At 41.1% G+C, this 21,932-nt stretch overlaps 1 protein-coding gene across 8 annotated transcripts in view; it reads right to left on the reverse strand.

Annotated features, from left to right (window-relative positions):
• TFRC (transferrin receptor) overlaps positions 1 to 21,932 on the reverse strand; it is a 149,589-nt gene that overhangs the window by 15,686 nt on the left and 111,971 nt on the right. For 5 of the 8 annotated variants that reach the window (XM_010834322.1, XM_010834328.1, XM_010834327.1 and 2 more), the window contains 6 exons: positions 7,516 to 7,574; positions 6,766 to 6,976; positions 6,066 to 6,273; positions 4,628 to 4,777; positions 4,138 to 4,246; positions 1,542 to 1,655 (listed from right to left, as the gene is read on the reverse strand). In XM_010834322.1, the coding sequence (XP_010832624.1) occupies positions 1,542 to 1,655; positions 4,138 to 4,246; positions 4,628 to 4,777; positions 6,066 to 6,273; positions 6,766 to 6,976; positions 7,516 to 7,574 (851 nt within the window). Of the gene's footprint in view, positions 1 to 1,541; positions 1,656 to 4,137; positions 4,247 to 4,627; positions 4,778 to 6,065; positions 6,274 to 6,765; positions 6,977 to 7,515; positions 7,575 to 13,513; positions 13,836 to 14,090; positions 14,196 to 14,227; positions 15,077 to 21,932 lie in introns of those variants that run through there. The other 3 variants (XM_010834324.1, XM_010834323.1, XM_010834329.1) reach the window with 3 other exon arrangements.

The following is a 21,932-nucleotide window of genomic DNA, read 5'->3' on the forward strand; positions in this document are numbered from 1 at the left end:
ATTCTAAAAGAGATGGGAATACCAGACCACCTGACCTGCCTCTTGAGAAACCTATATGCAGGTCAGGAAGCAACAGTTAGAACTGGACATGGAACAACGACTGGTTCCAAATAGGAAAAGGAGTACGTCAAGGCTGTATATTGTCACACTGCTTATTTAACTTCTATGCAGAGTATATCAGGAGAAACGCTGGGCTGGAAGAAGCACAAGCTGGAATCAAGATTTCCAGGAGAAATATCAATAACCTCAGATATGCAGATGACACCACCCTTATGGCAGAAAGTGAAGAGGAACTAAAAAGCCTCTTGATGAAAGTGAAAGAGGAGAGTGAAAAAGTTGGCTTAAAGCTCAACATTCAGAAAACCAAGATCACGGCATGGCATCTGGTCCCATCACTTCATGGGAAATAGATGGGGAAACAGTGGAAACAGGGTCAGATTTTACTTTTTTGGGCTCCAAAATCACTGTAGATGGTGATTGCAGCCATGAAATTAAAAGACGCTTACTCCTTGGAAGAAAACTTATGACCAACCTAAATAGCATATTGAAAAGCAGAGACATTACTTTGCCAACAAAGGTCCGTCTAGTCAAAGCTATGGTTTTTCCAGTGGTCATGTATGGATATAAGAGTTGGACTGTGAAGAAAGCTGAGCGCCGAAAAATTGATGCTTTTGAACTGTGGTATTGGAGAAGACTCTTGAGAGTCCCTTGGACTGCAAGGAGATCCAACCAGTCCATTCTAAAGGAGATCAGTCCTGGTGCTCTTTGGAAGGAATGATGCTAAAGCTGAAAGTCCAGTACTTTGGCCACCTGATGCGAAGAGTTGACTCACTGGAAAAGACTCTGATGCTGGGAGGGATTGGGGGCAGGAGGAGAAGGGGACGACAGAGGATGAGATGGCTGGATGTCATCACTGACTTGATGGACGTGAGTCTCAGTGAACTCCAGGAGTTGGTGATGGACAGGGAGGCCTGGCGTGCTGTGATTCATGGGGTCGCAAAGAGTCAGACACGACTGAGCCACTGAACTGACTGAACTGAACTCTTACAGAGAATTCAAAATATAAATAATAAAAACCCTTCCAAGACAACCACTGTCTTTCCATTCTAAGCCCTTGTATAGGTGACTTTTTATTTTCCTTTTTATAAAACACAGTTATAACTGAATCATATACATTAATATATATATATAGAGAGAGAAAGAATGTATGTGTGTGTGTGTGTATATACACATAAACCTTGGTTTTATATATATATATAACTTGGTTACACAAACACAATTTAAATGTCTTTCACTTAAGCATTTCTCATAACTCCTTTTTTACTGGAGAACAATTATTGCAAAGTACTCCAAGTAGATATGCCAGTTTCAGAAGTATCCTATAACTTTAGATAACAGGAACTTATTTGATTTGTAGAGTACTTTAATAAATTATATTATCAGGTATGAGAGTTTAACACTGATGGTTTTCAGAATGTAAGAAAATTAACAATACCATTTAGCTATAGAATGATTTTATATATTTAATAACTCATACTCACCTTTTCAGCAAAACTGATTTTTCCAGCTCTTACAATCACTAAAGATCCATTCACAGGCATATTTAAATCCTCAAAGTCTTGTTTAGTGCCAAAATTAGCATGGACCAGTTTGCCCTAGGATAAAGACATTAGATTCAATGAGCATTATGGTATTAGAACAATGACAGAGTCTGCTGAAAACTGAGCGCCAAAGAATTGATGCTTTTGAACTGTGGTATTGGAGAAGACTCTTGAGAGTCCCTTGGACTGCAAGGAGATCCAACCAGTCCATCCTAAAGGAGATCAGTCCTGGGTGTTCTTTGGAAGGAATGATGCTAAAGCTGAAACTCTAATACTTTGGCCACCTGATGTGAAGAGCTGACTCATCTGAAAAGACCCTGATGCTGGGAGAGATTGAGGGCAGGAAGAGAAGGGGACGACAGAGGATGAGACGGTTGGATGGCATCACCGACTCAATGGCCATGGGTTTGGGTGAACTCTGGGATTTGGTGATGGACAGGGAGGCCTGGCATGCTGTGGTTCACGGGGTCGCAAAGAGTCAGACACAACTGACCGACTGAACTGAACTAAATATTCATATCTTTCATTACCTTATGATACCTTTCATTTAATTAACATTGACTATTTATGTTAATTTACATTGCTTCAGATATTTGGGGGAAAGAGAAAGGATAATTAAAATATGCTTAAGCAAAGAGGTATCTGTCATTAAAAACACTGTAGACTAGCCAAGGCAGAACCAATTACATAATGTTCCTATACTTGAACTGCAGATAACCAAGGACATAAGAATTAACTGAAAGCTGTGATAATAAATCCATCCAAAAGTTGTTTTAGAATAAACTAAACTTGCAGAGATCAACTTTTAGATGTTTATGTAAGTTGTCATCATAATGCTCCTAAACTCTATCAGAGTTCAGATGAATGGCTATAAACTGACATTAGCAACTAAATATCTAAACACAGATAGCATTCAGGTGAACTAATCCTCTCCACATTCTTTAACAGAACAACCTACTGAGAGAGTTAATTCTTAGGTAGGTTGATAAGACGTCCAGGGCCCCCAAGGAGGAGAAAGGGGTCTCTTGAGGAGGAGAAAAGGACAAACATTTTTTTCTACACTCCTTAGTCTTAGTCACAGAAAATGTTTTTCCCAGAACTAATGATTACACGTTAGGGGACGACAGAGGATGAGATGGCTGGATGGCATCACTGACTTGATGGTGATGGACAGGGAGGCCTGGCGTGCTGTGATTCATGGGGTCGCAAAGAGTCGGACAGGACTGAGCGACTGAACTGAATGATTACACAACAAAGCTCATCTTGCTCAAGGGTATATTTTTCCTTAAGCTCTGTACCTTGGTTATCTTGTTATATTAAGACTTATGTTATGGGAATGGGTCTGGTAAGACCTTTCTATTGTTCGTTCTAACTTTGTTAATTTAAGATGTATGTTGTGGGAGTGGGTCAGGCAAACACATATAAGGCCTCGATACACTAGTGAGTGGGGGCGCTCTGTCCTCTTCTGATGTCTATGTCAGTAGCTTTGTCTGTCCTTTTTCACTGTCATAAAACTCCTGCCACACAAAAGGTCTTGAGTGATCAAGCCTGGTCCCTGGTCCCGAAGCTAAATCTTCTTCAGAGATCATGAATCCAAAATTGTTGACTGTAAACTATTACTACCTACCTCCAAAACACTGGCTTGTGGGTGGCCAGTGAAAGTGATACAGCACAGGCAACCAGGAAGACAGAGAAGAACCATAAAACTTCATTTGGCTCAGAAGACAATCTTCAGATAAGACTCTGGCATATAAATATGTGGATTTTAACCTAAAAAACCTAGATAGATCTAGCTAGCTATTTTTCAACTTCTATAGTAGTTTGGCCAAAGTTGCCTAAATTTTAAAAGATCAAGCAGTAAAGCATCAAACTAACATTAGACTCCAGCCAAGATGGTTATTTACATCTGCCTCCACATAAGGGTGAATCTGATACATGAATTCATTCAGTAAATCCTAGCATGTGTCAGGCACTGTCCGAGGCTCTGTGACACAGCAGAAAATGAAACTAACTCCTAGCCCTTTGTGTAGCTTACATGCTAGTGTGGAAACAAGTGAATAATGTCAGGCTCTGTACTTACAGGGTAAGGAGAAGGGACTGGAGGAAGGCCATTTTTGATAAGATAATCAAAGAAGACTTCCCTAGGGAGGTAATGCTGGAGAAGAGACTCCAGTGCAATGGGAGGGAAGAAGCCGTGCTGATATTTAAGGGAGGAGTGGGACAGACAAAGAGAAAGGCGATCTAGAAAGGCCTTGAGGTGGGAGCATGTTTGAGTTAGAGTGTTTGAGGAACAGCAGGGAGGCGAGAGTGGCCACAGCAGAGTGAGTGAAGAGCAGAGCAGCAGAATCACTTAGGGCCTTGCCAACCAAGCTGAGGACTCGGGATTTTAACTGTGGCATAGGAGGGATGAGAACAAAAATATCCCATGACCAGCTACATTTTACAAGTAAACTTATACTAAGAACAGGAAAAGACAATGAGTTTTCGAGCTATTCAACAGGGGAATAAGAATCATGCATGGCTTTGCCTTACTCACAGTAATGGTCGCAGCCTTACTATATGCCACGTAACCCTCAGGACTCTCCACTGGGTATGCCTGACTGCCGTTACCGCTTGTACTCACTATAGACACCGAGTTTTGAGAACTGTGGGGGAAAAAAAAAAGGTTAAGGGAAAATGAAGTGAAGGCATCTTTGAGAAAAAAATTAAATGGATTTAATACATTTAGCATTTGACATACATTATTTATTTTGAAGGTCTTTGCTATAATTAGGGCTTCCCTGGTGGCTCAGATGGTAAAGAGTCCACCTGGAATGCAGGGACCCAGGTTCGATCCCTAGGTCAGGAAGATCCTATCAGGCAAGATGGTAGGAGTGAGGTTACCCATTCCAGTAATCTTGCCTGGAGAATTCCATGGACAGAGGAACCTGGTGGGCTACAATCCATGGGGTCACAGAGTCAGACAATAATTAGCACACCTGAGAATAGCTAATTCTATAAAATGAGGTTACCATCTTTCAACATACCTGCCTTTGACCTGAATCTTAATAAAATGTTCATCATGCCAGACTTTGCTGAGTTTACAGTCCTGTAATTGATTTTCAATGAAAAAAGCCAAACTGGTATCTTTTTCAGATCCAGCTTCACGTGGGACATAAGAATTTTCATTCAGCATCCTGGAGGGGAAAAAACTCACTGTTAAATGAACTAAAGTTTAACTTAAACACTGAACTCAAATATCAAGCAAGTTGTCTTAAAAGCATAACTCAATAAAATAACTGTAACCCAAAATTCTGGATTAACCAGAAAGAGACAAGCTTAGAAGGAAAAGAAAAAAAAAAGCATCTATATTTGCAGGAATTAAACCTCTTTATCTACTGTAAAGCCTCATCCCTATATATCTGCTTAGGGTAATTTTAGGGGAAAAGAGTATCCATAAGATCTGCTCTAAGCGAAATGAAAGACAGTGTTACTGTTGGTGTATTCAAGACATACAGCTTCAATTTCACTTCTTGAAGCATTCTGAATATCCCAGAAGCAAACCTCCTCTTCGTTTTGATATCTCATGACTCTTTGTAAATATACACATCACATGAGTTATATAATCTTTTTTGAGACTATAGCCTCACCCTCACTTTATCCATAATGCCTAGTGTACAGTACACACAAAAATATTCACCAGAAGAAGTAAAAATGCCAAGATTTCTCATTTAAGACCAAAAGAATTATTGTCCCATTGAAACTATTCGGGGTTAACAAAAGGTAAAAGATGAGCACCCCATGCTTACTGCAACTAAACAAAGCCCGTGCACGCAGCAATGAAGACCCAGTGCAGCCAAAAAAAGAAAAGTCTAAAGACAGAAACCTGAAGGATACTTCTTAGGGTATGAGTTGAGTAAGAACCAGAAGAAATCAAGAAATACTTGAGACTTGGGCTGTTGGTTAGTCCTGAGCTAGAGGATGAAAAAAGCTGCTGATTCCTTTATGGATAGTAGCAGGGCTCAGCATGACTTACAGGGGAATGAGATGGAAAATCAGGGAAGAACAAAGTCTGACAGCAAGCAACAGGCTACAAAGAACCATATGACAAAAGACCAAAAGCCTATGAATTTTCTTTAAAAAAAAGGGGGTGGGGTGGGGGGAGAATCTGCCTGCAATGCCGGAGACCCGAGTTCGATCCCTGGGTTGGAAAGATCCCCTGGAGAAGGGAATGGCTACCCACTCTAGTATTCTTGCCTCGAGAATTCCACGGACAGAGAAGCCTGGTGGGCTACAATCCCTGAGGTCGCAAAGAGTGGACACGACTGAGCAACTGACGCTTTCACTTTCACTACCCTTGACTGAAAATGTCTCGCCTGTTCTAACCAGCTTTTCCTCCAGACTGTCACCCTTGTTTTATTCCATTGCACCTAATAGTATTTGCTTAGGCATTGAGGTTGGACTTGTGAAGCAGCTCAGGCTTACTTGATGGCCCTGGCAAAGTCTACGGCATCCAGTTTTCCTGACAACGTTGATTTGAGGTCTGCCCAGAATATGCGAGGTACTCCAGGGAGTTGCTCTTCTGATTCGAAAGTTTCTGTCTCCTCTGGGCACGAAGGCTGTGTTCCTGCCTCTTTCCCACAATCTTGTGATTCCACACGTCTACAATAGCCCAAGTAGCCAATCATAAATCCTAAGGATAAAGAGTTTCAGAGGTGAATTCAAAGAATTTCATTTATACTCCGTTCCTGTAAGAATTGTTAATATTTTCAAATGCTGGCATTAAATTAAACTGTAAGGCATCTGAAAGTAAATGACACATCTCAGCTTTGTCTATTTTAAACCATTCAATCTATTATATAATAATTTCATTTTAAACAGTTAGCTTTTCAAAGCAAAGGTAACTTTTCTTCCCAGAAGCCTTCTGTGAATCCTCAGGGCCAGCATCTATGCTCCAAATACCCTGTGCAAATTTCTAGTGTAACATTTGCACATTACACTGAAATGATCCCTGCGTTGCTCTTCTCCCACCAGGCTAACCTCAAAGGCAGGTGTAAAATCTTAGGCATCACTGTATTCCTGGTATCTTGCACAATGCACTACATAAATGTTTGCTGAGCTGGATGAACAAACTTCCTAGAGTTGACAACAAGGAATTTTTAAAGTTTTGAATGGCTGTTCTTACCAATCAAGAAAAAGACGATTACAGCAATGATCCCGTAGCAGACATATCCATTTAACCTTTTCGGTTTTGCGATACTGGTTTGGTTGCCCCTCATGTTACTGTCAACATTTTCTTCTTCATCTGCAGCTAATTTCATCTCCACATGACTGTTATCACCATCTACTTGCCGAGCCAGACTAAACCTGGTATATGACAATGGTTCTCCACCAAACTGAGATTTTAAAAAAAAAAGAAAAGAAAGCATTATGAAAGAGAAGAAAGGGAACTGGGACATTTAAAGGAAGCTTGATCAGGTGCTACTGGGCTATTACTATGACTTGCTGTACATTCTCAAGGAAAAAGTTCCCTTTTCAAGCTAGCACACTTCCTTGTGCCCAGTTCTGTCAATAGCATAAGAGGGCTGGTTCATACACTGGCCCTTATCTCATTCAGCCTTTTCATTCAGTTTCTGTTATCATGTCTACTGATAGACATTTTGACCAGTGCTTTCTTTAGTTTATCTGAACTATCTGACTATCTCTTCACTATGCCCTGAAACTTCTTACATGATTTTCCATAATTAACTCTACTCAAGACTGAATATAACCTTCCTTTGTGAGATCTAGTACACCTCAAGACCACCACTTCAAACATAAATGAGTAACTGATGATAGCTTTGGTTATTTTTTCTTGCTTACTGGGTGAAAAGCATCTTCATATGCTTCAGACTCTTGCAAACTGGTGACAGAGAAATACATCTTAAAATCATACCAAGTTAGAGAATGCTGATCTGGCTTGATCCATCATTCTGAGCTGCCACACAGAAGAGCCTAGACACAAAACAGAGAATTAGCATAATGAGATATCTAAGAGTCAGATGCGATTGAGTGACTTCACTATCACTTTTCACTTTCATGCACTGGAGAAGGAAATGGCAACCCACTCCGGTGTTCTTGCCTGGAGAATCCCAGGGACGGCGGAGCCTGATGGCTGCTGTCTATGGGGTTGCACAGAGTTGGACACGACTGAAGCGACTTAGCAGCAGCAGCAGCAGCAACACAGACACCACTGTATTAGACTAGTGAGGACTTTCCATTAAGTATTATATATCGTTTACTTTTAAATATATTATCACCTTTCTAGAAAGGATCTTTAACCAAGATAGTTTAACATGACAACTAAATTTAGGGTGACCCTTGACTAGCTACTGAATTGAGGGGGGGATGAGGTGAGTTGAGGACAGCCTGAAGGATATTATTGGGAGAAGTAAGAAATTTGAATACAGACTATATCCTAGACAACAGTATTGTATCAATATTAGATTTAGAATTGTGATATGGTACTGCATTTTCTGGAGGACTATGTCCTTGTTAGGAGATTAATGCCAATGGTTTTAAGCATGAAGTATCGTGATGTCTGTCACTTACTTTCAAATAGTTCACTTTAACTGAATTTACTAGACAAAGAAAAGGGACAAATACAAAAGACAATAGACTGGCACCTGAAAAAAAAAAAAAAAACTAACAAAAGTAAAATTAAGCCAAAGACTGGTTATGCTACACAAATCGGTAACAAATCATGCCAACAGAAAAGGAGAGAAAACCCGATCTTTCTGATTAAATGAACAATTTCTAACAAATGATTTGATAGATCTTTGATGCAAAAAGAATAGATAAAAGAAAAGCATAGAGTATGCTATTTTACAGATGAAAAGGCCAATTATTTGAGACCTTAAGTGACTTGTTCAAGGTTGAAAACTGATCACCTAAAAATGAGGTCCAACAGCTTTCTATGAAACTGGTTTTACAGAGAGCATGTTCTCATCTCCAGAAATTTAAGAAATTACTTTTAACTTTTTTCAAAGCAAACTATGCCTCTGTAACTAAGAGTCTTAAAAGTTAAAGCACAGGTATTAATTGAAATCTAGATTTTTCTAATTAATTTGGTTTGAGTGCATCTAGATGCTTGAAAGTATGTTGAGATGTATAAAAAGACATTTATTTCACACTATTTTAAAGCTTTTCCTCTAAAAGTATACTCATAGCACATTTAACACCCACACAGCAAAAAGCAAGATGTGATATATATGTAGATTGTAAAACAAAGAAACTATACAAACTGGCATTAGAAAAGTCTCCTATCAAACTCTATTAACAAAAGAAAAAAAAAAATTTTTTTTAATCCTCAAGCTTTAAAGACCAGAGCCAACAAGCAAAAGTTCATACTCTTAGAAGCACAATCTCACCCCATCTGGTACAAAAAGCTTATCACTATCACTGCACTCAACTGTATAAACCCAATCACTAGAGCCAGAACTGGAAGGCCCCACCCTGAACCAATTTTAATCACCCTTTTCTAGGAAAAAAGGGCTTACCAGCTTAATATGCATCTGACTCAGCCACTCCTCAAGGTTTCTAGTTTTAAATGAATTTTAAGACTAAAGTGACAACACATTCAAATAAGTGATCTAAATAAAAGGTATAAATAAACAATGAGGAGACTGAGTGCACGTCTAAAGAAACAGATATTAATAGCACATGTCATGATTTTGCATAGTTAAAATATATTTTTTACTGAGCAAACAGATACACTATTTCTATTTCAATCCCCAGACACAAAATTAAGACTGTAACATAAAAGAAATCAAGTCAGAGGAGGAAAAAAAGTGTGACCTAGGTAATTCTCATTTTTTTAAATTAACTTATTTTTTATTGAAGGATAATTGCTGTACAGAATTTTGCTGTTTTCTGTCAAACCTCAACATCAATCAGCCATAGGTATACATATACCCCCTCCCTTTTGAAACTCCCTCCCATCTCCCTCCCCATCCCACCCTTCTAGGTTGATACAGAGCCCCTGTTTGAGTTTCCTGAGCCATACAGCAAATTCCGGTTGCCTATCTATTTTACATATTACCATATGTAAGTTTCCATGGTACTCTTTCCATACATCTCACCCTCTCCTCCCCTCTCCCCATGTCCATAAGTCTGTTCTCTATGTCTGTTTCTCCATCATTGCCCTGTAAATAAATTCTTCAGTACCATTCTTCTAGATTCCATATATATGTGTTAGAATACGATATTTATCTTTCTCTTTCTGATTCACTTCACTCTATATAATAGGTTCTAGGTTCATCCACCTCATTAGAACTGACTCAAATGCATTCCTTTTTATGGCTGAGTAATATTCCATCATGTGTGTGTACTACAACTTTTTTATCCATTCATCTATCCATGGACCTCTAGGTTGCTTCCATGTTCTAGCTACTGTAAAGAGTGCTGCAATGAACAATGGGACACTTGTGTCTTTTTCAATTTTAGGGGTGGAACTGCTGGGTCACATGGTGGTTTTATTCCTAATTTTTTAAGGAATATCCATACTGTCTTCCATAGTGGCTGTATCAATTTACATTCTCACCAACAGTGCAAGAGTGTTCCCTTTTCTCCACACCCTCGGTAATTCTCATTTTAACTCCATCATTTAAGCCCACATCTGTGAAGAACACAATTCTATCCACATTTTCATTCTATCTAAAATGATATCCACAAAGGCTCTTCCTAAAGTTTTACCCATAACAAAATTGAGTCATTTTTTCAAAATAATTTCACCCATTAGTAAAGCTTTCTATTTAAAAGAATCCCTTAATGTTTTTTCTAACTGAAATGTGCTCTAAAAGCATGGGAGAAAAACTTTTCATACCAACCTATAAACAAGTAGTTCACAAGACTACATATATAAGCCAAACAACTCTTACTTAGCTTATTTCAAGATGTCACCATCAGTGCTAACAATCTATTACAAAAGACAACCCAAAATCACCTTGATTTTTATTTATATTAGCTTCTTGTGTATCCTTGGTGTTCTCAATGATAACTGGGAAAAATATTCAGTTTCTCACACTAATGAAAATTCAGGTAAGCAAAATCAGAGCCCCACATGTTTTGAACATGAAATGGAAGAAATGTTTTAAACTGAGCCATGGGATGGAAGACAGAAGGCAGACAAAGGTAATAGCTAGACAACAGTCCCAAGCTTCTTTCAAATTCAAATCATCTTATTCCTACTTTCTTGATATGTGGCATTAATTTTCTATTTAATTTTTAATATGGTAATTATCTTGAGGTCTTATGCTACTTTGGGATGTCTTAAAAATCATAGGTCTGTACAAAATATATATAGCTAATGAGATTAGGTACCAAAATACACTTTCACCTACATAGAAAACATATTCAAAGCCACTACTCCACTTTACCTGAAATAAAAATAAGACACATGTTTTTTAATACAACCCCATTTCAATTTAGAAAACAAGCCACAGTTTCAAGTCCTTGGAGCTCACATAAATGAAGTTTCTCTGTCTGCTTCTCTGTTCTAGAGACCTTCACCACCTAATAACTTCACTGCCCTCTACCTTCTCCAGAATGAGACAAAATCCAGCCCCGACCTCTACCCACTAACATTCTTCCTTTGTTCTTAAAGTCCTACCCATTTCTTCCCGGATCAGCTCAAGGGCCATCTCTATGAAGCCTTCTCTGACTGATTTCTCTATCCCACAAAATTTGATGTGGAATTATGTGGTAATCAACAAAGTAAAGACAACTTTATTTTTTAACAGTACCAAGGCATGCTAAATGTACATGAGGTTCACATTTCATATAATTTGGAAATTATATGAAAAGGAGTATAATGAAAACCTTGGATGTAGACTCTTCCCATCCTTGCTACTCACTGGGCAAAGCTTGGGTAGGTAAGAAATTTTTAAAAGTAGAAAAACCTTAACCTTTACCTGGCAGAGCTCCAAGATGTCAAGTAATTGGTTATAGACACCCATTTTGTAAACAGTTTCCCAAGACACTTATGCATTTGCAGGTGAAAATGAAAAGATTACAGGAACTTACAAAACTGCATGGCCCTTAGAACACATAGCTTGGGTATACCCAGAATGACTTATAAAGAGACGGCTGGTCAAGGTTTTTACTAGCTTTAAGAGTCTAACTTTATGAGCCTAAAATGAAAAAGTAGTGGAAGGAATCAAAGAAAACAAAGCAAAATGTTCATTCTTATTTAGCTTTCTGAGAAAATGATTGCTCAAGTTGAAGGTCAGGACCACTTGAAGTCCCTGCAGTCTATCTGTGTAGTGGTCATCTGAGAGAGCAGACAGAGGGGGCACACACACAAGAGTTCTCAGAGAGTCATTTTTAAGAGCTTTCAATTGTTGTCGGATTCAAGGTGAACTGGGAGCTTTCTTCATTACAAATAGCTACGTAATCAAAGGCAAGTAAATACCACTCCTTAGGGCAGAGTTAGCTGAGTTGTTTGCTATCCAACAGTCTTTCGCACAGGCTAGGTTCACCACCACCATTCCTTAACAAGAACATTCCATCAAAGACAAGTTGAAGCATACTATGCTACATACAGACTTTTGGAAAACATTTCCTATCAATGACACAATTTTTAATTCTGGATTTTGTGTAACATATTGAGTCTATTACAGTCCCAAATTGAGAAAAACAACAACAAAAACAGTCAATCCTAAAGGAAGTCAATCCTGAACGTTCATTGGAAAGACTGACGCTGAAGCTTCAATACTTTGGCCACCCAATGCGAAGAGCCAACTTGGAAAAGACCCTGATGCTGGGAAAGACTGAGGGCAGGAGAAGGGGGTGACAGAGGATGAGATGGTTGGGTGGCATCACCGACTCAATGGACATGGGTTTGCGTAAACTCCAGGAGATGGTGAAGGAAGGACAGGGAAGCCTGGGGTCCTGCAGTCCATGGAGTGGCAAAGAGTCAGACATGACTTAGCAACTGTCTGAACAACAATAATCCAAAACTGAGGAAAAAACCAAAGCAAAACAAAAAACCTCACAGGACCAGTCAGTATTTTAGGGAGCCTAACCTTAATTTTCAAAGCAGAAAAATCAGGGAGGGAATTCCCTGGCAGTCCAGTGGTTAAGATTCTGGACTCCCACCGCAAGGGGCACAGGTTTCAGCCCTGGCCTGGGGAACTAAGATCCCAACCACTTCTGGAAATCACCTTAAATGTCTTGGTCAATAAGGTCAAATTCCCCAGCTCAGCAACGGAATCAGCATCTAGTATTCCAAACTCCTATCTAAGCCTCGAATAAAGGTTATCAGGTGTCCAAATACTTCTGTAACAGGATAACTATCTCCTCGTTCAACCTTCTTACCAGAAAAAGCACTAGCAATCAATTTCCTTGGCATACCCAGTCACCACAATCTGGCCTATGGCAAAATGTTAACCTGGGTCAAGTCACAACTGGCCCACCCGCCCCATTACTAGCCTACAAAGCTGTCCACTACCAACAGTGATACAATGGGCTTCTAAGGCGTTTTATATCGTCAAGCACAGCCCTTTGATACCACATCGCTAATTTCCTGATGGCAAAAGCAGATTCCAATCCAAATAGCTTTTACTTGGCCCCTAGACCATAGCTTTCACAAAGTAGAAGTCTTATTCCTACGGTCTCCCATCTGTTAGTGAGAAGAGCCTAGCAATCCAAATACCTGCGGGATTCAGTCGGCTTAGAAAAACTGAGAACCCACACACAAGGCCAACAGGCAGCGCCGAAAGATCAAGTTGTACTAGAGTTCAGATATACAGCTTACAGAAACCCTTGTCTACATGCCCAGGACACAGTCGTAATGCAGTCTACTGAGGACAGCTTTGTCCCTTTCAACAATGAGACCACGGCCCCGGCAGGCCCCGAGGAATCCAAGGGCTACGAGCTCAAGGTCATCCACGCACCCCGACAGCCGTTCGCTGGGAATACTTCCTGAAAGGGCCACGTGCTCCCCGCAGAGTGGCTCAGCGCTGCGGCAGCGTGGCTGACGCCTCGCTCCCGGGCCTGCAGCCTACGGCTGTCCCAAGAGTGCCTGCATCTTCTCAGGGCGAGCTAGTGAGGAAAAGGGATCCGGGTGACCTGGGAAGCCGGGAGCAAAATAGCAGGGCGTAGAACGACAGTGGAACACCCCTCATATCGCCCTCAGGACCCTAACAGAACCTATTCGCAGGATTGGGGGCCGAGGGGAGGAGGGCACCGGTAAGGGAAAGGTCGGGCAGCCCGCCCCGCAGCGCCGCTGCACCCCGCTTGCACCTGCAGCCTGGCTCCGCTCCCCGCCACAGCCCCTTTCCCGCCGCCACGCGGGCTACGTTCCCGCCCGCCAACCCGGAGGCGCTGCAGCCTCCGGGCGCCCCTCGCGGCTCCCCAGGCTGCTGGACCGCACCGAGGAGGGTCGCACCCAAGCCCGCTCCGAGCAGCCCCCCGCAAGCTGAGGGGAGGGTAGGAGAGTCGGCGGGATTCTAGCAGCCGCGTGTCACTCACAGAAGGACCTCCCCGTCCGCTGCTTCCCGGCCCGCCACCAGTCTTTGCCGACACCCTCTGGTGGGATAACCACCCCCAACCTGCAGTTTATAGTTTGGTCCCGCCCTCTCCCTTGCGTCACTTCCTATATCACGTACACCTTCAGAGGCGCTCGGGAAAAAGACAGCCTGGGGCTAGGAGTGGACAGGCAGTCGGATGGAGTCCCTCCGCTGGAGCGCGGGACCGAGGTCGGAGGGAAAAGGCGCGAGACTGCAAGTGCAGGAGGGGTTGGGCGAGTGGTGTACTAACTTCCTCCTCGCGTCCTTAGCTGGCGCGCAGCCGCAGCCCTGCCTCCCGGAGCCCTCAGTCTAACCTTGACCGATCTTCTGGCTGTGCAGTGCAAGGTCAAATGGTGTTAGCGTTTACTCGTAAATGCTGGATACTTAAACTGAAATATTTATTTTAAAGTGTCTGTCGTTGATGGAATATTAAGTAGGCACTAAAGCCATGTTGTGAATATATGTTTTGCAGCTTCAGAAATAGGATAAGCAAAGCAGAATTAAAAGCAAAATGTAATTGTATAGCACAGGGAACTATATTCAATATCTTGTAATAATATTTAATGGAAAAGAATCGAAAAATAGAGATATGTATTTGTATAACCAAATCACTTCGCTGTACATCTGAAACTCACAATATTGTAAAGCAACTATAATTTTTTTTAAAAGGGAAAATGCAAATTTGTATTTCGGATGTATAAAACCCGCCCTTGAATCACTAAGACTGGCATAGAACTTGGCAGAATATTTTAATGCATGAGGGAATGGAAGAGAAAATAGAAACAAGCGATTTATTAGGGTGATAGAATTGTAGAACTTTGATGTTCCTTGCCATTGTTGTTATTATAGGATTGTGCAATGCGTAATAAATAAATAAAATGGACTGTTAATCACTTTCTAAACTCTGCTAGCAAACTTCTCACCGTTTCCCTCCCTTTGGTCGGTAATATACAGTGAGCGAGATTAGACACGTTTACAAATAGCCCCTAAGCGAGAATATTCTTGGGCCATAAAAAGGGTTACAGATAAAGCGCTCTCCAGGTCAGAGCCTAGAGGGAAACAACAACAGTCCTCTGAAATGCAAATCTCTTTCCCGACCTTGAGATTCTGCTCTTTCCCTTACTACCCGCAGGGATGTCTGTCCACCGCCCTTCTCTATACTCCGGTTACCTAAAGTCTCTCGCTAAGGAGAAGTATTTTAAAATCTCGTATGTAGTAATATCGCTGCACCTTAGTGGATCTACACAGAAAAAAAGCAGGGAATGGAACAGATTCGTTTTGATGGGGCCAACTTGAAATTCTGACAGCAGGTCGACTGAGTCCCTTCTCCTTCCCAGGCCGGTGGGACTTTAAAAGAAAAGAAACAATGCTGATATCCAGGTGAAAATCTTATAACCACGTGGAGAAAATTTAATTAGGAGATTGCAGGTCAGGATATAATCTATAAAAATCCAAATTAAAATGTTTACATTGACTAGAATGAAACCACAAAGAAGACACTAAAGAGCATGTCAATTATATGTTTATTTTCATGCTTTTATTAGTAACAGGGATACAATGCAATTACATTCCTTTCACTATCCCTTTCTCCCTAGAAGCTCTGCGGGATCTCCCTCCTCTGTTATTTCAAGTAGATCAAAATTAATTTGTCATGCTTTGTTGTGGAACCTATACGGAGAGGCAACTCTGCTTTGTCTGATATTGCATACATATGTTCAAAGATTTTACTTTTTTAAATCAGAGTTTCGTTGTTGTTGCCATTATTGCATAGCATTAGCTCCCACTTCTGGAGACCAATAACTTGGATGTTTGCAATGAAATAAATTTTTGGCAACTTTATTTAAATTATTCATCATAACTGAAATGGATATTATTCAGTTTCCAGCCTTCCATGGACTTGCATAAGACTTACCTAAAATCCATGCAGTTCTTCCAAAAGGCACACAAAAATTGTTTTAAAATCATGTATACTAGAAGTTTGAATAAGGGAAATTGGAGACTAGAGAGGGGTGTACAATGTGCTTAAATAATAAACAAGCAAGTAAATAAATAAAAGCCCTGGAGATCTGGGGAAAGAGCACAAAAACTGAAGTTAAGCAACTAGAGTTCTCAACTTTCTTGAGCCTGGGTTGTATCAGCTCTTAAATGAGAATAAAAAATACTTGCTTCACAGATTTTCTGTGTGTTTAAATGAGATAAGGCAGGTGCAGTCTTCTAAAACCACAGTCTACTCTGGCACAGAGAAGATGCTTGGTTGAGTCTGTCTGGGTGGAATAGAGCGGGATCAGGCAGGAAAAGTAACATGGAAGATGTCTTCAGGCCAGACTTAGACTGATGAGTAGACTGGCTTCCTGTGGTGTGTATTAAAAATCCTACTCTATGTAAATACCTCAGGGAAACCAGTGGTGGAAGAGAGTTACAGGAATCATAAGCTGCAAAATTCTCCCTCCCTCCCTTTTCTTCACCTTGAGATGAAAGCAGGAATCTTCCTATTTTCAGTGAGAGAGGAATAACAGGAAAAAGTAAAGCAGAGAAGTCACTGATGAAGTGAAAAGGGCCCCAGCCTCAAAGTTACCAACTAATCCAGAGCTGTCCCAACTGTGCCGCAGAACGATGGGTTTAATGGCGCTCTATGCCTCAGTTTTCCCATTGGCCACATAGAGATAACATGCTTTTATTTCCTTCACCAGGAAAATAACTTTTTCCCCCCTAAAAAGTAGGAAAGCTCCTTAAACTACACAGTTATACAAATACAAGGTCCTGCTAGTTCAGAGCCCAAGCCAAATGAGTAAATGTGGCCTGGAAACTGAAAAGTTCTAAACAACTAGCAATGAGGCTATTTGTCCAGAAAAGGAAAGTTGTCTTTGATAGCTTCTGGTGAATAGTGTCAGATTCTTGATCTCTGAAGAAGCAGATTTAGCTTTGGGACCAAGGACCAGGCTTGATCACTCAAGAGCTTTTGTGTAGCAGTTTTATAAAAGTATGAAAAGGGACTGAGAAAGCTTCTGACATAGACATCAGAAGGGAGACGGAGGGTGCCCCCTTTGCTAGTCTTAGTAAGGGAATTAAATACTTTTTCATTAGTTACTACAATAAATCAAAAGAATATCTCAAGGTTGTAAAAATTTTCCCAGACCCACTCCCACAATCTATAAAGACCCACTCCCACAGTCTATCAAAAAAGCTGAGTGCCGAAGAATTGATGCTTTTAAACTGTGGTGTTGGAAAAGACTCTTGAGAGTCCCTTGGACTGCAAGGAGATCCAACCTGTCCATCCTAAAGGAAATCAGTCCTGAATATTCATTGGAAGGACTGATGCTGAAGCTGAAACTCCAATACTTTGGCCACCTGATAGAAAGAACTGACTCACTGGAAAAGACCCTGATGCTGGGAAAGATTGAAGGCGGGAGGAGAAAGGGTCAACAGAGGATGAGATAGTTGGATGGCATCACTGACTCAATGGACATGAGTTTGAGTAAACTCCAGGAATTGGTGATGGACAGGGAGGCCTGGCGTGCTGCAGTCCATGGGGTCACAAAGAGTCTGACAGGCTGAGCGATTGAACTGAACTCCCACAATTTACATTTTAAGATGACAGGATTATAGTTAACAATAGAAAGATCTTACCAGACCCACTCCCATAATATACATTCTAAAATACCAGGATTAGTCATGAAGGAGAAACAAGCAAGATACATTGTTGTTATATAATCCTTACTAAGGAATGTAGGGGGAAAAGTTTGTCCTTTCCTTCTCTTTGAGAATTCCAGACCCCTATCTCCTCTTCCAGAGCCCCAGACCCCTTTCTCCTCCTCAGGGACCCCAGACTTCTTATCAACCTGCCTAGGAATTGACTCTCTCATCTTCAGTGGCACTTGACTGCCCTGATTCCAGTAAAAATGACTCCGTTATTGATAATGGCTAAGAGGAAAAGGTAATCAATTACCATTTATTGCATTTATACAATAATGCTCATTGAGTAGTATTGTGGGCTTCTCTGGTGGCTCAGATGGTAAAGAATCTGCCTGCAATGTGGGAGACCTGGGTTCAATCCTTGGGTTGGGAAGATCCCCTGGAGAAGGGCATGGCAGTCCACTCCAGTATTCTTGCCTGGAGAATCCCCATGGACAGAGGAGCCTGGAGGGCTACAGCCCATGGGCTCACAAAGAGTGGGACATGACTGAGTGACTAAGCACAGCATAGAACAGCATTGTGTGTCCAGCAAAGATACCTATAGAGATAGGAAAGGAATCTGTACCCCTGAAAATGCAAACAACGTGGCTGGGGAAATAGAATTTATACTTAAAGAACAAATAATAAGGATCCAAATATGAAATACAAGCAAAAATAAGTGAATCAAGGTCTGCGACAGCCAACTGCCGAGATCTGAAAAGGAAAGTAAGATTTTAGTGTGTTTATTAAGGGAGACTGTACTTCTCTACTCTAAATCTTGTTCCAAATTATACTCCTGTTCGTGCTCAGTCATGTCTAGCTCTTTGTGACCCCATGGACTCCTCTGTCCATGGGATTTTCCAGGCAAGAATACTGGAGTGGGTTGCATACGGGATCTTCCTGACCCAGGGATCGAACCTGAGTCTCCTATGGCTCCTGCACTGGCAGGCAGATTCTTTGCCACTGAGCCACCTGGGAACCCATGTATGCTTATTTATTAACACATTCTAGTTAGCTACCTGTTTTTTAATAATCTATTTTGTAATGTAAAAGTACAATTGAATATAAACACTCTCATCTCTAACTCAGGCACAAGTACAAGAGGGAACTTTTGCTACTTGCCCCACAACATCAAAATCAAACCATACACCCCTTCCAGGGGATAGAGATCAAGAACCTGGAGGAAAAACCAAGGAGGATGGGAGAGAGGGACAGCACTATAAATCCAAGCCTCTAAGATGATGCAGGCTGGGGGTGGGAGGTTTTTAGTTTTTAGACAAAGGCATTTAGTGCTTTTTCCCTTACCTTGTAAGACGTGAATTTGTTTATATTATGTATATTTTATCACAATTTATAAAATACATTAATCTGTCAACTCAGAAACTGGGGATTCAAAATCATTTGCCTTTTCTGGGGTCCTCTCTGTGGCCCAGATGTTAAATGAGTTCTCTGACATCGGCATTTCTCAAATATGTTTGACTGCGCTCCACGGCTCCATGGTAAAATGTTCACTTGACTGAACAATCCAGTATCAGTTGAGCTCAGTTCAGTCACTCAGTCGTGTCCGACTCTTTGCGACCCCATGGACTGCATCCAGTATATTTGTGTATATATGTGTATATATATCCAGTATATATGTGTATATATGTATTTTTGTGTATATATTCACATGAAACAAGTAAACATTTCATTAAATAATACCCTTGCTGTGTGCAAAGCAGTCTGGAATTTTCTATTTAATTTTTTAAAATGCTGATTTCAACCTATTAAATTAATTTCTCAGGGGGCTATGACCTGTGTTTGAAAACCATAGTCCTAATCCATCTCCTTTCTCAAAGCATAAATCTTTCTAGTGAACAGGACAAACAACTTGCTCAAAGTTAAACATCAACTTGAAAGGATTCTCCCTGTTACTTTGCCCACTGTTTCAACTTTCTACCATCCTGCACTTGAGCAAATATTGATTGAGGTTTTTTGAGTGGGAAGGCACTGTTAGAGAACACAGATCAAGTCCTTTCCAATGCTTTCCAACACAATTTGGCCAGTGATGCAGAACTCTGCTGGACACACAGGATAGGTCCTCCCAGTTACTACTACAGATGCCACTCCAACCTACATTGGCTCTGACCACAGCTCCTATTTGACAACCTGTATCCACTTTCTTTACTTTGGAATCCTAGGCTCAGGGCAATCACCTTAGACTAGAATCATAAAATAAAAATGTAGAGTTCTGCACACTGGAACAGGATTGTCCCAGAGAATGAAGGAGGATTGTCAACTAATATATTTGAGGGTTGATATTTTCCACTTTATTTTTCATTTTTTCCCTTTTAAAATGTACTTGAAAACCTTCAGTTTCCTGTCCTAATACTCCTGACTAAATTATTCTGTGCTAAGAGGAAGCTCACGTGGGAGAGCATGGAGCAGGAGCAATCCAGATTAATATGGTGGAATTTGCCCCTACTTTATAGCAAGTGGTAAAAGTTATTCAGGGTGGGAAAGCAGAATACAAATTAATTTTAAAATTAATTAGAAGACTATTTATGCCAATGAATACAGTGCTCAAAGTCGGAGTTTTGAGCAGGATATAATGTCCTATTGAGCCCTTCTAGTTTCATAACAGAATTTCAAATCTGGAAGGAACTTTAACTCATGTACCATACACAGCCTATAACAGATGTCCACTAAACATATGAAGATTTCATCTAACAAAATTTCTCTACTTCACCCCATCAAGTGGTTGTGTAGCTTCTACTCAACCATTCCAATGAGAGCAAATTTATCACTTCCAAAACCTTGATAGGTTTGGGACAGCCTTGGGAAGTTCAGACTGTTACAAAGTTTTTACCTAGTTAATTCCCTAGTGGTCCAGTGGTTAGGACTCAGCTTTCACTGCCAACTGGGTTTAATCCCTGGTCAGGGAAGACCCTGCAAGCCATGCAGTGTGGCCAAAAAAAAAAAAAGTTTTCACTCATATTATACTGAATTCTCTTTCCCTTCTACTTTTGATAAATTGGTTATTGTTTGAAGACTGTTCTTATGTCCATAGCTATCATCTTTCCTTCAGGTGAAATATCCTGATCCCTTCTAAGGGCCACCATAGGACACGATTCTACGTTTCTCCACTCACTCGTCAGTATTGGAAGCATGGTTTGACCAATCCACATGGTCAAACAGAAGAATGGAGCGGGACTACCATTCCTCTGTTCCAGGCCTTTACAGATGCCATCTGCCAGCCACCTCAGTCCCTACCTTAACAGCCACTGCACATTGCAACCTCATGCTGAGCTCTCAGCGAGAGTTCAAAGGGGACAGGCGGGCCTTTGGAGCAGAGAAACCTGGGTTCAAAATCTAGTTTTGCATGTACTAGCTAATTGTGCTACTATTCCATGTTTCTCTCTTTTCCGAGGATAATGTAATATCCACATACTGTTGCAGTCTGATACACTATACATAGATTCTCTTCCCCAGTTTATTGCTACTCTAGTTAGCAAATGATGCAGAAGAATCTAGTCTTTGGCTGGGAACATCCTTGATATTACAGCTGAATGACAGATAACAGCTAAGATTTATTAAGCATCTACTGTGTGCTAAAAGGCTTCCCTGGTGGTTCAGACGATAAAGCGTCTACCTACAATGTGGAGGACCCTGCTTCAATCCCTGGGTGGGGAAGATCCTCTGGAGAAGGAAATGGCAACCCACTCCAGTACTCTTGCCTGGAAAATCCCATGGACAGAGGAGCCTGGTAGGCTCTAGTCCATAGGGGAGCAAAGAGTCAGACATGGCTGAGCGACTTCACTTCACTTCACTTCAAAGCCAAGCCAAGAGTACATGTGAAGAAAAGGTAAACCTAGAAAAACCTAAACCTGGTGTGCTAAAAATGATGCTAGTCGTTTATCTAGTCGTTTATCTCACACAGGGCCCTGAGATCCAGCAGGGCCCTGTGTGACTCCTGGGCACAAAGCTTTTCTGTGTCCCCCGTTTCTTTGATTATCGGAAATAGCCTTCATTCAGCCTCCAAAAGGTCTTCCATCATGGCTCAGTCGGTAAAGAATCTGCCTGCGATGCAGGAGACCTGGGTTCGATTCCCGGGTCGAGAAGATCCCTGGAGAAGGAAATGGCAACCCACTCC

The sequence above is a fragment of the Bison bison genome, unplaced genomic scaffold, assembly GCF_000754665.1.
Source record: "Bison bison bison isolate TAMUID 2011002044 unplaced genomic scaffold, Bison_UMD1.0 scf7180017864032, whole genome shotgun sequence".
NCBI lineage: Eukaryota > Metazoa > Chordata > Mammalia > Artiodactyla > Bovidae > Bison > Bison bison.